The 16,414-nt window shown below is 38.0% G+C and overlaps 1 protein-coding gene across 1 annotated transcript; it reads right to left on the bottom strand.

Annotated features, from left to right (window-relative positions):
• Window positions 1-24: 24 nt before the first annotated feature.
• On the bottom strand, window positions 25-16,018 carry klc3 (kinesin light chain 3). Its single transcript, XM_074641078.1, has 14 exons — window positions 15,837-16,018; window positions 13,764-14,012; window positions 12,878-12,943; window positions 12,466-12,630; window positions 11,004-11,079; window positions 9,518-9,663; window positions 9,071-9,153; window positions 8,283-8,370; window positions 7,796-7,897; window positions 7,189-7,362; window positions 6,030-6,129; window positions 5,315-5,495; window positions 4,110-4,176; window positions 25-2,914 (listed from the first exon to the last, which is right to left on the bottom strand). Exons 2-14 carry the CDS (start codon window positions 13,971-13,973, stop codon window positions 2,831-2,833), a joined length of 1,542 nt encoding a protein of 513 aa, XP_074497179.1. The 5' UTR covers window positions 13,974-14,012; window positions 15,837-16,018; the 3' UTR covers window positions 25-2,830.
• Between the last annotated feature and the right edge of the window lie 396 nt (window positions 16,019-16,414).

Here is a 16,414-nt window from a genome sequence, read left to right as displayed (position 1 = left end):
TGCAAACAACACGCACTCAAAATATAAAGTCTTATTGTAATTTATTTCAGCTCGAGTTTGCAAATATAAAATACAAATATTTACCAGAATACACAGCATCAGGAGATTTATATATATAGTCTACTTTCTATATATGTTTTTCCCCATTTTATATGTAACATTCTTACAAGTGTTTCATTAACAGACTGTAGTTTCTACAGTAACTAACGATTTCAGCCCTTACATCGAACAGCAGTAACATCTTCTACCACAACAAATGTACAATCAGTAAAAATGTAAAACAGGATACATAGTTTGTTCGAGAAAAACTGGAAATGAGCTTTAAGAAGAGTTTTGTGGAATAAAATCCGAGAGGATCAGGTGGTAACATCATTTTCAGGGAGCCAAGATTTCCTAGCAGCATTCATTCATTTTCCGTATCTTACTTTAAACATTCACGAGGATTAAACATTCGTTATTTAATGCTCTGTCTGCGTGAACTAAAGGTCCTTTTTTATGTTAATACAGTGTCGTAGGCATGTCACCTAATCTCGAGTTTGAGTTTTAAGTAACTAGTTCAAGTAATTCTTGCTATAACAAATTAAAAAAACAAATTCATAATCTACAAGCTAGTTTACTATTTATAATAGTGGGTTGCAGTAAGTTGTGGATTCCAGGCATTTCAGTGAATAAGCATAGATGAAATGGATACTTAAGTCGGCTACCTGTGCCTCAAAATTGTTCTTCAATCATGCTACGTTAAGCTACTTTTACCGCTACGGTGCAGATGGACAAACTTTAACAAAGATTTTGCTCCTTCTATCTCTGCTTTGCTCTTTATCTGCGAGATGTTTTGAACGTCGGCTTTTGGCTCTGGGCAGGTAGTGTCTGTTTGGCGTGTCTAAACTTGTTTGCTGAAACATTTTTAACTTGCACAGATGCAAATTTGCCTCTTTGTGTGCAGTGTGGTGTAACATTGTCTTCCACAGTGTCTTTGATGCTACAACGGAGGTGCCCTAAAGAGTAAATGGTAGAGCTCTGTCAAGGGAAACTTTGACGACTTTCAACCGGCTTTGTATCGATGCATTGTGGGTGGTTTGCGCAAATTAACGATGTTCGGCTTCACTCCGTATTATCGGCAAAGAACGTACAGTATATTGCCAAGAAGTGAAAGTCAATTGTTCGTTCCATTGCAACGTCAGCGCCCAGCAGCAAATCTACTCTTCCGCCATTTTGGACTGAAAGCGACTACCGGACGTCGGTAAAACGTCCGCCTAAAAAGTGCCGTACAAATGTAAAACTAAATTATTTCTATTGTATTGTCTTATCCTACCAAAATGGCCTGTGTTGAACATTAAAATATTCTAAATATAATAAGCGTTTTCAGTCCAAAATGGACAGCAGCAGCTGTTGTAAAAAAGAAAACACGGGAGTTTCGACTGTTTGCTTCGATACTCTTTATCGCCTGCCAGCAATAGTCTGGTGGCCCATCATCACTGCCGGGAAATGGGGAGCTCCGGTAACACGGAGGGAAGCCGAACATCGTTCGTTTGCACATACCACCCACAATGCAACAATACAAAGCCGTTCAAAATCTGCAAAGTTTCCCTTTAACTTCAATCCAAGGCCAGCTGAGAGTAATCCACATTGACTCAGGCACACAACAATAACTTTGGGTATCCAGAAAGCTTAAAACTATTTTCTGAATAGACATTTAAAAACTCACAGCGCAACAAATACATAATTGCTAAATATTGAAATGTGTATTTTAATATTATTAGTATTGATTGATTTACTACGGTTTGATCGATCAAGAATATATTAACTTGGGTAAAGTTTCTTTGAAAACCTCTATAAATAAAATGTATTATGAACTGACAATGTGCAAAAATATCCATCTTTTAGGATATTTAAAGTCAGTATGTGTTAATTTTGTACAGCTGGTGTTTTATTTTTTAAATTTAAGTTAAGAAAAGTTGGTCCATATTCTCATAATTTGGAATGACAAAAACTGGACTGTGGCGCAAAACCGCTGAAGTAAACACATTTTATGATTATCTTTGACAGTATAATTAGATTGACCTGCGCATTGTAAAGGCAAAACACATTTAAATAACTTCTTTAGCTTAACTTCTCCGTCTTAAACCAAATGTAACATTTATATTTTGACAAACGTTTTGATCATTGTGCAAACAACTTCACGTCCCTGTGCTTCTTTAAAAGGATAATCCGCATCAATATGCCTGTTTCTCTTTAGAAAACAAAAATAACATTTCTTTTTCCAGTGTCAATAAAAGAAGAGTACTAAAAGGGCACACTAGCATTAGGAAACGCCTAATACGTCAAACGTAAAATTAATTGCATTACAGATTATTAACATTTGATAACCTGCAAATGACATGGTCGGGTTTAAAAGAAGCATGATTTTTTTTCTTTAATTTTAAAGTTAATAGTTAACTGAGTTTGTTTCTAAACTAAAACCAGGAGGGAATGAGTTTCAATTTCAAGTGAACAGGAAGGAAAGGTTATAGTGCAACGTAGATTAGTCGGTGTGTGACCCCACTGTTCTAATCACTTTTTGGACACAGTTGTCATGACTAGAGACAAACATCATATTATTAAGCTAACTGTGAAACTTCCTCAAATATTAATTTGTTATTACTTTTTAAATGAGGGATAGTTAACAAATTTGCAAATTAGATTTTTGACATTGTTTCCAGTTGTGACAACTATCTCCGTTTTTCTCAAAGTGGGGAGTCCACTTTAGTGTCGGACATCAGATTTGAGCGATGAGTGTGTGAACGTCTTTCCAGTGAATCTGTTGGGAGGTGTTGTGTGAAGAAGGTGAGTGTTAGCTGGTACCACTGAGTGAACCTCGTCTCGTCAGGCTCTGCGTGCTGGAGCTTAGACCTCGAACATCCGTCAAACGGCTCGACTGAGGAACAAAACACAAACCATTAATGTTACTGTGTGACAGATCTCTGTGAGTAGATGTACTGCTTAAGTACAAGAGAAAATTTAACATTTAATGAAGACATTGAACAGGATTGTAACAATTAATGGGACAAATGCAGAACTGAAAACTAATTTGGATTCTTTTGTAAAATTGTTGTGGGTTTAGTTCTAGCAATATCGGAATTCAGTTCAGTTTTTGACTTTTTTTTTTATAACAGACTGACTTTTGCATGACATTTTTATGACATACTATAGTATCACTTTTTTATAACATACTTCATACTTTCAACATACTATATGACAACGTTTTATCACTTTTGTGACAAAGTTCTAGTATAGCATGACTTCTTTATGACTTTTTAAAAACTTTTTTCCGACATAGTATCTAGGGCTGTAACATTGTATTGACTGACGCTTTTAAACTGAAGTCTGGTATATCTGTGGATTAGGTGTGTCGCAATTCTCCAAATCCACAATTTAATTTTTTCGACATACTATACTATGATTTTTTCATGAAATCTTTTGATAAACTATATGACTTTTTTTTGCCATGAAATCTTTCAACATACTATACCATGACTTTTTTTCATTAAAATTTTACAACATAATATACTATGACTTTTTTAATGACATTTTTCGACATACTATACTATGGCTTTTTTTTGCCATGAAATTTTTCAACATACTATACTATGATTTCTTTTCATGAAATTTATCGACATACTGTACTATGACTTTTTTTCATGAAAATTTTCGACACGCTATACTATGACGTTTTTTGCCACGGAATTTTTCAACATACTATACTATAACTTTTTATGATGTTTTTTGGCATACACCCTGACTTTTTTTTTTTTAAACTTTTTTTCAGAAAGTATACTTTGACCTTTTTTTCTTTACTTTTTTCCAAATACTAAAATTTTTTTTTTGACATACTGTACTATACTATCACTTTTTTTCGACAAAGTATACTATCACTTTTTAATGAGTTTTTTTGACACACCATACTATGACTTCTTTCGACATAGTATGACTTTTTGTTGTACTTTTTTCGACATACTATTTTATGACTTTTTGACATAATATACTATGACCTTTTTTACTATGACGTTTTCCAACCTGACTATGATTTTTTCGACATACTATGACATTGTTTCACTTAACATTCTTCTCACCTGTGCACTGTCCTGATTCTCTCTGGCTCCAACATTCAACACATTGAGAGAGTTTGCCCTCTTCATTCTGAAAACGGCACAGAATATCATAATGAATGTTTTATCTATATAAAAGGGCATAATATCACTAAACACACACTAAACTTCTACAAGCTCAGTTTTATCGACTTGGAAAAGAGGTTGTTGGAGAAAATGCCCTGCTGCCAGCACTGGTTTAATATCAACAGTCTAAAAGTATAAATTTCAATGACAAAATCAGGATACATCTATGAGCTAATGGTTTCAACTACAGTTAGGACACTTCTCAAACCAGATCTTCCCCACTCCCACTCCGTGAACCCTTATTGTAGTCACACTCGCAGCTGAATGAAGCACCCTTCTTTGAGGTGTAGGGTATAAATAAAGGGGCAAGCTTTGGGACAAACTTCCCTATCTCGGACAGAAACAGAAACTGTTGTAACTTTTCGTAACCATGGTTTTGTATCAAGAGGCAACTGTTATACACAGCACTAATAATAAGCTACATCAGTAACAGAGTGGGCAGTGAGGTGGCGGACTCTTCACATTCACTCCATATTAAATAGCCCTAAGCTTATGGAGAAAAATCTGAATCTGGTTTATTGCCAAGCAGGTTTTCACATACAAGGAATTTGCTTTGGTGTTTTGGTGCATAAACAAAAAACATAAATATAGAATTAAAAAAAACCCATTACAATTAAAATATTAAAAAAAAAATAGGCCTGCTTTTCAAAAAATATGTACAGTATTTCTGTTTAAAGAAAAAAAACTTGGCAGGAATGTGCAAAGATATATTCTAGGGGATGTGCAAAGGTTCAGAGTATTAAGAATTAAAAGAATATACAATATAAAAAGAAACTAAAGTTAACATTTACACTCATGGTTCTTTCTTCTTCTACTCTGAAGTTTATAAGCTGCTTGAAATATACAAAACTTTACAATCAAATGAACACATCTGGTTTTCTATTCTAGACAATTGATACAAAATACATCCTTGAAGTTGTTAACGCCTGTATGAAATATTAAACATCTATGTTAGTTTGAGCAGTTTAAGTTTGTTCGGGTAGTTATGCGAACGTGCAAACACAGTGGCAGTGGGGAGGGAGAGGGAGAGGGTGTAGTGGGTGGTTTGAGAAAGGCCCTTAAACTCACAGTGGGGGATTAACATCTTCGAAACAGAATATTACCCAGCATTCCTCGGGGTAGTTTCCTCCATTCCAACTCCTCTCAGCTTGCGGACCAGTTTCTCGCTGCTTCGACGTATCGACTCTCTGAGTTTGGTGAAAGAGCCGCTGCGCTTCAGGCTACTGAGCCCGTCCTGTCCGGAGCCGCTGTCCTCGGCACCGGACCAGCTGGGACGACCATCGCCTGGAGGACGGACAGACAGAATGACAAACGGCAACAAGTTCACGTATAAGTTTATTGTAATGTTTATTCAAATACAGATAAATGCTTGTGCTCAGTTGCACTCTCTGCCTTACACAAGGGCTCTATATAATGGTTTTCAAAAATCTATGTTAAGTATGTGATATATTTCCAATTAAGAAGTATATAATAAATGCACAGATGAGATGGTGAGGCTTCAGCTAGGCACAACCCTATTTTGGCATAATTCTAATAGTTTTGGAAATATATCCAGACATACAGTATATAGTGAAATGCACTTTCAGATTTGCATATCATAGAAGACTGGACTATTGGCCCTGGCGGAGGGCTGCACTCTCTAGTTGCAAATGTCATCATAATGAATAAAGTTGATGGCTTTAACTACAAAAACAAGATACAGGTTGCATTAAAATCACTGTAAAATACAGCATGTAGTTGTAGCATGTAGTAAACCAAAATGACAAATACACAACAAAAATATATAATAATGCTTCTTTAAAAAGAACAGTTTTGTACCTTCTACAGATCCAAACTCCTTTTCATGTGCTCTGGTCAGGATCTCTTTGTAAAGAGCTTCAGCTTGTCTGTATTTCCCCTGCTTAAGATAGCAGGATGCCTGAGAAAGAAAAAAGAAACAGGAAAGTAGATTTAAGAGAAAGTTTGAGTGAGGAGAAGGTGACAAAAAAAGTAAAATGATGTAGTTCGATTAGCAGTTCAGACTTTATAGTTTTAATATATATATATATATATATATATATATATATATATTAGGGCTGTCAAAGTTAACGCAAATTTGTTTTAATGCCACTAATTTCTTTAATACAATCCATCTTTCGGAGGTTGTAGCGGGCTCAGTTTTAAAGCTAGAGTGAACATACTGGTATGATATGAAACCATGTCATACTAGCTTTTCGCAAAGGAGGCTAAATAACGCTCAAACCTGCGCTACATTTTGGCGAGGAAAAACTGTCGTGTCCATTTTTAAAGGGGTCCCTTGACCTCTGACCTCCAGATATGTGGATGAAAATGGGTTCTATGGGTACCCACGAGTCTCCCCTTTACAGACATGCCCACTTTATGACGATCACATGCAGTTTGGGGCAAGTCATAGTCAAGTCAGCACACTGACACACTGACAGCTGTTGTTGTCTGTTGGGCTGCAGTTTGCCATGTTATGATTGGAGCATATTGTTTTATGCTAAATGCAGTACCTGTGAGGGTTTCTGGACAATATCTGTCATTGTTTTGTGTTGTTAATTGATTTCCAATAATAAATATGCACATACATTTACATAAAGCAAGTATTTTTGCCCACTCCCATGTTGATAAGAGAATTAAATACTATCATGGGCAATCATGCAATTACTCGCTATTAAATATTTTAATCGATTGACAGCCCTCATATATAAATATTTAAAAAACCCTTTCCCTATCTCTCGTCTCTAAATGTAGCACTTGAAGCAGTTCAGCGTATTTGATGCACTTTTGGGGTTTTACCCACATGGTTGAATGTTGTGAGTTGCTTTGGATAAAAGTATCAGCTAAATAATGTAATATAATGTAATCATTTATAGTTTTCAATTTGTCATCACCTTTATGAATTGAAAGTCTTGACAGTAATGATTTGATGCAGAATTCAAAACACATCAGACATGACATCAAGGTTTCCTCTCACCAGGTTGTTCTTGGTCTTGGCCACGTTGGCGTCGTCTGGTCCCAGTTTGCTCTGGTAGATGTGCAGAGCGCGTTCGTAGTACTTCTCCACCTCCTGGTACTTCCCCTGGTTCTGACACAGCAGAGCCAGGTTGTTCAGCTGCTTGGCCACATCTGGGTGGTCTGTACCCAGAACCTGAGGGGGGGTTCGCACACAAAATACACTATGAGCATGAAAGATACATTATTCTTTCCATAACAATGACAGTGGAGGACATTCAGATTCTTTACTTAAGAAACAGTGGCGATACAACACTGTAAAATACTCTCACAAGTTTAAATACTGTTACAAATTTAAAAATTTCATAGAAATGTCATAGTAGCCTATAGTATGGCATAAAGAGTCATAAAAAGTCATAAAAAAATGTCATAAAAAGTCAATAAATGTCATAGTATAGTATGTCATAAAAAATCATAAATGTAATTAAAATGTCATAAAAAATGTCACAAAAAGTCATTAAAAATGACAGAAATGTCATAGTATAGTAGGTCATAAGCATGTCATAAAACATATATTCATAGTATAGTCATGAGTGTATTAATACAAATGTGTGTGTGTGTTCTCTCACCTTCTCTCGGATCTCCAGAGCTCTTTTACACAGCGGCTCTGCTTCCTTGTATTTTCCTCTTTTCCCATAAAGCACTGCCAGGTTGTTGAGCGTCGCTGCCACCTGCACAAAACACACAATGTACATTACATACCAACTTAGTCTGATCTAAGCTACATAAAAACAAAACAAAAAAACTTAAAAAGGGAAAAATGCAAATATTTCGGGGTAATACAGACTAACAGCTAACAATGAGACAGAGACTCAAATATTTGTTATTAAACATCCTGACAACAAGATGTTCCCAAGAAAAAAACATTGCTGCTAAAAGGTTTTGTTTTTTGATTATTTACACAGTAATAAGACAAAATCATGAAAAAATAAGTAAAGTAAAATAAATAGAACAAAAGACAAACAGAATTTAGTCCAGGTTAGATTCAGTATGTGTCAGTGTTAATTAAACCATCTCATTAAACTGCAGCTGGTTTATTAAAGGAGGCTAACTCACAGCCGGATGGTCGATTCCCAGAGTTTTCTCTCTGATCTCCAACGCGTCGTTCAGCAGGTTGGCTGCTTCTTTGTATTTGTTCTGATCTCTGTAGAGAAAAACATGTCACACTGTTTGTCACCTCAGATCAAATGTTTCATATAAAATCACTTGGTTTTGGTAAATGGAGCTCTCAGTGCAGGAACATTGTTTTGTTGAATATTTTTTTTTATTCTATAGAAGCTTTAAGATTAAAGATTAAGATTATTGTTATGGTATTGATGAAAAAGCTGACGTAAACAGATAGCAACCTTCAGTTAACAAAGTTGTAAGAATTAATTTGCTAAATAATGTATGCGGGGAAAATACTCTAAATATAGCGTACACTTAAACTGATATTGATTTTGCTGCTGCCCCCGTCGCCAGCAGTACATCACTTTGCTCCCGTGCTGGTACTCCGGTCTGTTTCTCCAAACTGGAGTCGAGCCGACCATCATCTACTGTAGATAATACACTGACTATGATAAGTACCTCATACAACCCCACTTAAAAACACCTGAACTATCCATTTAAATATAAATATCCATTATTTTTAATATAAGCGGATGTTACAGAGCCTTGACATCATATCTGGGGGATAATGTTGGTAAATTTGAGTAAAATACAGATTGATCCCGTGTGAATGCGCTGCACGAAACACAAAAGTGGTGGGGGGGGTAATTTCTAAATCACATGAGGTCACCTGGTAATACCAGTCCCATGCCAATAAGGCTAAAGTGTTGTTTTGTTGCCATGGTGACTGCTCTTACCTGTATACCAGCGCCAGAATATTCAGCATGGTGGCTACGTCTGGGTGAGTGTGTCCTGAGGACTTCTCCAGGTCTTCCAAAGCCTGTTGAGACATTAAAATAAGACATTTGATCTGTACATAATGATTTACACTTTTTGAAATACTGCATTTCTACATTAATTTCTGAACTCTCGGCAGGCAAACTGTTGTCAGGCGAGCGGTCACACGAGAGCGAATCAATTGTAATTTTTGGCCAAACACTTGCACGGGCACACATAAGGGTCCAGTGTGTTACCAGAGGGGAATCGAGCTTGCTGTGGATTTGGGGACTTTAACCTCTTTGGTGGGAAAGGAGCCAGAGCTAGTACAGTACAGTACTGTTTTTTTCCTTTTGTTGTGGGACCAAATCAACAACACTTTTAAGATACTAAACAAGTGACCAGTTGGAGATGAACACCCCTCTTACCTGTTTGCAGAGCGGCACAGCGACCTCGTAGCGACCCTGTGATGCGTACTGGATGACCAGGTTGTGGAGTGTTCGAAGGCGGGCGGGAATCTCGTAGCCGCCCTGCTGGGCTGCGGCTGCAGCGCTGCTGTGGTGAGGCTGGGACACTGAACAGCAATAAACCGACAAATACAACACAGAAATTCAGAATTTGATACGAGCCTGGACTTGATGTAAGCAATTAATAACAAGTTTGAGTCACGTTTCATTAATTATTAAGTAAATTAATGAAATCAGGTACATTAACTGAAATTGTTGTTCAATTATCAACAGCTTTTGTTTTCTTTAAAGCTGCAGTTTGTGAGTTAGAGCAAATATGATAAAAAGTTATTTATTGGTGGAGGTTTTTGGCTCGACTGTTTCCAACATGGTGACCGGGTCACAAACTTTCTCATTTTACAGCTAAACAGTGCACTACAAGATGTTTCTGAAAACAATTGAGGAGAGAAATAGGCATTACAGTAACAGAATATTGATTCATATTTGATCAGCGCTGCCTAGTATGACAGTTTGATCGGAGATTGTGAGTTTCGTGAACAGTGATTGACAGCTGCTGTAGAGACTGCTCGGCTCTGATTGGTTGTTTTCCTCCGGTCTGTGAAATCTTGCAAATGTCATTAGGAGCACTAGGAGGAGGCAGAGGAACAAGATTTCACAGCTTATCTGTCTCATGCACTACTGTCAGGATATATATTTGCTCAAATTTACTGACTGCAGCTTTAATGCTTTGTCAGTTTGTCTTCATCGCAGCCTTAAATTAACTCTTGCTGTGTAGCTGCAATAAAAACAGTGCCATTTCTGTAGTCATGGTGTGACTCTAAACTCATGTTGCATTGTTTTCAGAAAAAGAAGGTGCTTTTATGCAAGATAACTTCAGACAAGATTAACAAGTAGATTCTCTGCCTGCTTTTATAGAACAAATTGAGCTGGATAATCATTTCAATATCGTGTTTTACTCTGGAGAGATCCCGAAACTCATTATCACTGCATGAGACTAAAATTTGACATCAGAGCTTGAAATGTCTTTGCTGTGTGTGAAGAGCTGTTACTCAAAAATACCACAAGCAGCAGCAGTAACACTCAGAGTTTATCTATGAACAATGAAGACTGTCATACTGTTAATAAGCTGCACACCTCTATTAATCAAAGAGAGGATTTGTAATAAATGTACACATAAACAACATGCGTGAGACGGGAGAAACCAAATAGACATTAAAAGGATCAGTTCACCCAAATTACATAAACATTTTCCCACCAGTGCTATCTACCCATGCAGTCAGTTTGAGTTTTATTTTCGGAGCTTTTGAAACTTCTTACACCATCCTGACAAAATGAAGGTGATTAGAAATTCTTCTGTGGTGATGCTAACATAAGAATGTCACATTTATGCAGTGAATTATTGGAAAGCATACTGTATATTACTGTTTCAGAGACATTAAAGTCTTACTCTGCGACTGTTCCTCATCTTCGGTAGGAAAGAGGTCATCCAGAGACTCTTTGGTGGAAGACGTGTCTTTGTCGTCCTGAAGTGAGAAACAAACAAACTCAGCAAAGACGGAATTGCTTTTAAAAGATCTTATCATATTCTCAATATTTCTCAATGTGAACAATATACAGTAGATGTTAATAAGGGTGTCAATTCTGATTTGAAACTAATGGATTAACATTTAGAAGTGGTGGCTCACGGCAGCACACAGCTGTTTTCTGCAAACAAACATCAATAAACACATTGTACGCTACCTGTCCAGCACCAAACTGCAGACAGACACAGTTAGCGACTATCGGGTGAACATAGTTGAACATTTAGCAGCTAAAGAGACAGATATTTCCCTCAGGAGCTGGTGGAAACCAAAAACAGAGCTAAAAACAGTGAATGCTGGACTTAAATTCACAATGTTAATGCTTTTCTATCTCTGTTGGATGTGTAAATAGGTAACTGATTGCTAAAGTAACACACCATAACAACTTTAGAAGGCGATAAGGTGTCAGGGCAGTGTGTCTGTCAGCTTGTTGTGGAGATCCTCTGCCCCTGAGAGGCATTAATAGACAACTACTGCAGCTTTAAGAACAAGTTTTAATGTTGGCTGTCCTGACTACACTTAAAAACTTAAAAAGGTGCAATGCGTAAGATACGGCCTGAATTTTAGTTTAAAACATTTAAAAAAAATAAACTAACATTATCAACAGCATGTGAAGAGGTTACAGGGTTGAGGAGATATCTACTGAAATGAGCATGCTAACCAGCTAGCCCCGGCCCGTCCTGTCTTGTCTTGTAACACCACTAGAATACCTCGAGAGGCGATGGTGAGTCACTGTAGCGTCCAGTCTGCCCTCAGTCCAACATGACAGGCTGAAGAAGTAGAGCTGCCGCCTACGGCTTGTTCATCACGTTGAATGTACAAGGGCAGTGTTTGTTTTGATTGTTTGTTTATTGATAAAATCAAAAGTGGCAGAAACGAGATTCGTATTTTTGTTTTGTAACGTAAACTACAGGCCGACGTCACACGTGAAGATTGTAGCGTTGCTCTCAGAGTTTCGTTAGTTAGGTCAAATTTTGCGTATTCTTGCCCTGCTGTTAGTTATATTGTGTGGACCCGGTATTAGAGGTGAAATGCTGCCCCCTATTTCTTTGGAGCATGTCGCCAGGCATTACACAGTGCACCTTTAAAAAAAACTCTAAACTAAACTAAAAACCTGTCTCAGGTTTTAGTGGAATCAAGTTCATAATTCAGCCTGTTTTCCCTGAATACACACAGAAACATCCAGATAAAGGTCATATCTTGTTTTCCACATTTGATTCTTTGTTACTTGAACAGCTAGTTGGCTGGTGAAGTAGTGACAATAAACTCTTCCTGAACAAACACACACACTTGTTATTTGTGTTTGCGTGCAGTTTGTCGCCTCCTCACCAGCTGCGGCTCCTCCAGGTCGTATTTGCGTATGGAGGACATGAACTGCAGGTGTCTGTTCTGCTCCTCCAGGGTGACCACCTCCTGCTCCTTGTCCTGCAGCCGCTGCTGAGCACCTGCCAACTCGTCCCTCAACCACTGGTTCTCCTGACAGAGACGACGCACCTGAGGAGGACGATGCAAAGAAAGAGAAGGAGGAGAATGTGACAAAGCAGGGGGAGGGAAAGGAAGAAGAAAGGAAAGAAATGAAAGAACAGGGTGGAAAGGGAAAGGAAAGGAAGGTGGAGGAAGAAGATGGTGTGGGAAGAAAATAAAAAATACAATGAAGGATTTAACAACGTCAGAGAGCCTCCAATCTGCTCTTCATCTCTTCAGTTATTCTCTTTTTTTAACATGCCCTGCAGAAACTCACCTGAGCACGCAGCTTCTGTTTCTCTGCCTCCAGTGAACCCAGGTGAGCCGACAACGCCATCATCACCTGGAGGGACGTGAGACAACTGAAACATTACATGACGTACAGATGAAAAACACCTCATGAACTAAATTAAACATTAGAAAAACACATGAAAAACACTTTCCTGGGCAAAATAATTAAGAAGTGAATGCTCATCTAATACTGCATATTATATACACTGTCATTTCTGCACTTTTACTTGTAACCCTTACAGACCCACTTAGACCCATTTTTGTCTTTTTTAGGGGGTAAAGGAGGTCTTTGGGGGGAGACAGCAGGTCAACAGTAGATGTCACATAGAAGTGGTGTACATCATCTGTAAGCTGGGAACCTGAAGATTAATTAGAGATGCAGTTCAGCACTGTGTGTCAAGTTGTTCTAGTCATGAATCAGAATCCCATGCTCTATTATGTCTCATAAGTTGTTGCAGCAATTTTTGGGTTGATACCATTTGTTACACAGATTTGGTGCTAAATTTAACAATTTTTTACCACTCGAGAATTGATAAAAAATTATCAGAAATTCCTCAAATACCACATTAAGACACCAAGACCTTGCTGTGATTTGGTATCGAAACCTGACATGACATTTGGAGATTTCTTAGAAACATCCTTATTGTCAATATGTACAGTGTGTTTTTAGAGCTTTTCCCCTGAAAACAGCTGCTTGTTGTTGCTGAAAGCGTTGCTATGAGAGCGATTAAAGTGAACAAAAAAGTGAAGTTGTGGATCATAAAAACAAAACAATGAGCTTAAAGATGCTACAATGCTCCGCAGAGCTTATAGCGGCTTTAAGTTACCACAAATAATACGTCACAATGGCTTTACCTCTATTCTATTCGTACCTGTGCCTCGCTCAGCCCCAGCTCTATCCTCTCCAGTGATTGGCGGATGATGCCACTCTTCTCCTGCTCAACGCTGCCGCTCTCCGGCGCCGGCCGGCTCTCCATCGCCTCCTGCAGGTTCTCCAGCAGACCGCGGTTCTCTCCTCTCAGCGCCTCCAGCCCGGCGATCACCTGCTGCGTGTTGCATAGAATCTCCTCCGCCGACAACATGGCTGCAACTCTGATGCTCCTCCTCTCACAACAACTGCCCTGGGAACAACACAAAGAGGTACACATAAATAGTAGAAGAAGTCATTATAGCAATACTTGTAGTAGTGGTAGTAAAAGGAGCAGTAGTGGTAGAGGTAGAAGCAATAAAAGCAGGTCAAGTGGTGTCAGTAGAAGTAGTAGAATATTTAAGAGTAGTAGTAATAGTAGTAAAAGTGGCAGTAGTGCAGTTGTAGTAGTAGAAGTTGTGGGGCAGCAATAGTAGTGGCATAGAAATACTTAAGTAGTAGCCTGTCAGTATTAAAGCAGTAGCAGCAGTACAAGTACTACCAGTAGAATGGGTAGCAAATGGAAGCAGTAGGACTAGCAGTAACAGCTTTGAAAGTACTTGTGGTATCAGTAGAAGTAGCAGAATAGTAGTAGTAATAAAATAACACTAGTAGAAGTGGCAGTAATACTAGCAGTTGTAGTAGTGGTAGTCGTGGCACAGCAGCAGTAGTAGTAGTAGTAGTAGTAGTAGTAGTAGTAGTAGCAGCAGCAGCAGCACAAGTACTACTAGTAGAATTAGTAGCAGTACTAGTAGCAGTAGTGTCAGTACTTGTGGTACCAGTAGAGGTAGTGTTATATTCAGCAGCTATAGTAGTATAATATTAGTGGAAGTGGCAGTTGTAAAAGCAGTTGTAGTATTAGTAGTCATGACAGAGCAGTAGTAGTAGTAGTAGTAGTAGTAGTAGTAGTAGTAGTAGAATTAGCAGCGTAGCAGATGCAGCAATACAAGTACTACGAGTAGATTTAGCAGCGAACAGTAGCTATCCGTGACAGGAGAAGATGGTGGAGAAGTAATAGTAGTAGCAGTATTAGTTGTAATAGTAGAAGTACTGTAGTAAGAAACAACTTTATCTTCAAAAATATGAAGATTGGTTTTGATGCACAGTCTTTACATGCAAGCCAACTTGAAATTATACCTGCAAATAATTCTTAATTGCAGTATATTTAGAAGTCAGTATACTATTATTTCAGCTTTAACTCAGCTGGTGAACAAATATCTGACATTGAAGACTTTATAAAGTAAAAACAGGAGAAGATGTTTGGTTGTGGATTGGACAAGAGACTCATTCTGCAGGCTGAATCTACACAGAGGCTGTGATCTACTGTTGATTTCTCTCATTAAATTCACTTCAGTCAATAAATAGAGCTGATTATAAATGTAGGAGATGGGATAAAGACATGGCTTCTGCCCAAGTATTGAAATTAATTTCTTTGGTTCTAATATTCAGTAACAGCTGGCTCTAGACAGTAATAAATGGTGAAGTAAATACAAACTGTCAGCAACTTTACCAAAACAAACATATGATGGTTTTCAGTTTCCTCTTTACTGAGAGGAGAAGTGGGCATATAAAACAAATGTTGAAGTACATGCATTAGGATGTAGACAGTTGGTTTTATTCTGTCACAAACAACCTTCACATAACTCCTTGTCCAAATAATCACAACACAAAATATTAAATAAAATGTTAAAATGTTGTCCTCTTTTCTTTCTTAACATTAAAATATAAGAAAACAAACAGACACATACACTCACAGTCTCCTTTGTTTACTGTAGGTGGTGCAGCAGGCCTCAGGGTCTTTAACCAGGGTTCATGTATTTTTAGGGTAATTTAAACCAAACACAAGCCTCCTCGCTAATATAATGACGACTGCGTCACAAAACGACATATTTCTGTTCATTTACTCGTAATAAAATCATCGGCTGTACTGGATAACACATAAACGATCCCTGTGGTTGATAATAAAGCTCTGAAACACGATGTAAACACACGCAGGCTTCATTTCAGCTCCACATCAACAGAGGTATTTATAGCTTACCTGCTAAATCCAGGCTCCGCCGGCGGTGTTCCGTCTCTTTAGTCCTCTCTGATTAGTTCTGTTTGGAAAGCAGAACCGGTCACAGACGGAGGAACATCTCCGTTCACAGTATCCGTCAGTTTATCTACTGTTGAACAGGTGGGACGGTGAGAAACAGTAGAAGCTGTGAAGTGATTCACCTGCTGCCTCCTCGGCTCTCAGCTCCTCCTGTCATCACACAGTCATCAGCATCAAGCTGCCATAGCAACACATACAACTTCCGGTTCTCACCTTCAGAGTAAAAGTCTTAACAAGGCACATTTCATTACTATAAATCAGGGGTCACCAACCTGTGGCTCTTTGTCTCCTCTCCACTGGCTCCCTGTGGATTTAAAGAAAAAAAATTAGTGGAAATGAATAACTGCTTTTTTTGTTTACATTTTCATTTTGTTTTACCATTGTTGTAGGTCTATGATACGACGATACGAAAGAGTATTAGGGCCACATTAAGGAAAAAATAAATAAATCTGAGATTTAGAGAATAAAGACACAATATAACGAGAAAAAAGTCAAAAGTTTACGAGAAAAGAAAGTCGTAA

Source organism: Sebastes fasciatus, chromosome 7, assembly GCF_043250625.1.
Source record: "Sebastes fasciatus isolate fSebFas1 chromosome 7, fSebFas1.pri, whole genome shotgun sequence".
NCBI classification, from domain to species: Eukaryota; Metazoa; Chordata; class Actinopteri; order Perciformes; family Sebastidae; genus Sebastes; species Sebastes fasciatus.
This window is presented reverse-complemented; position numbering and strand designations above follow the sequence as displayed.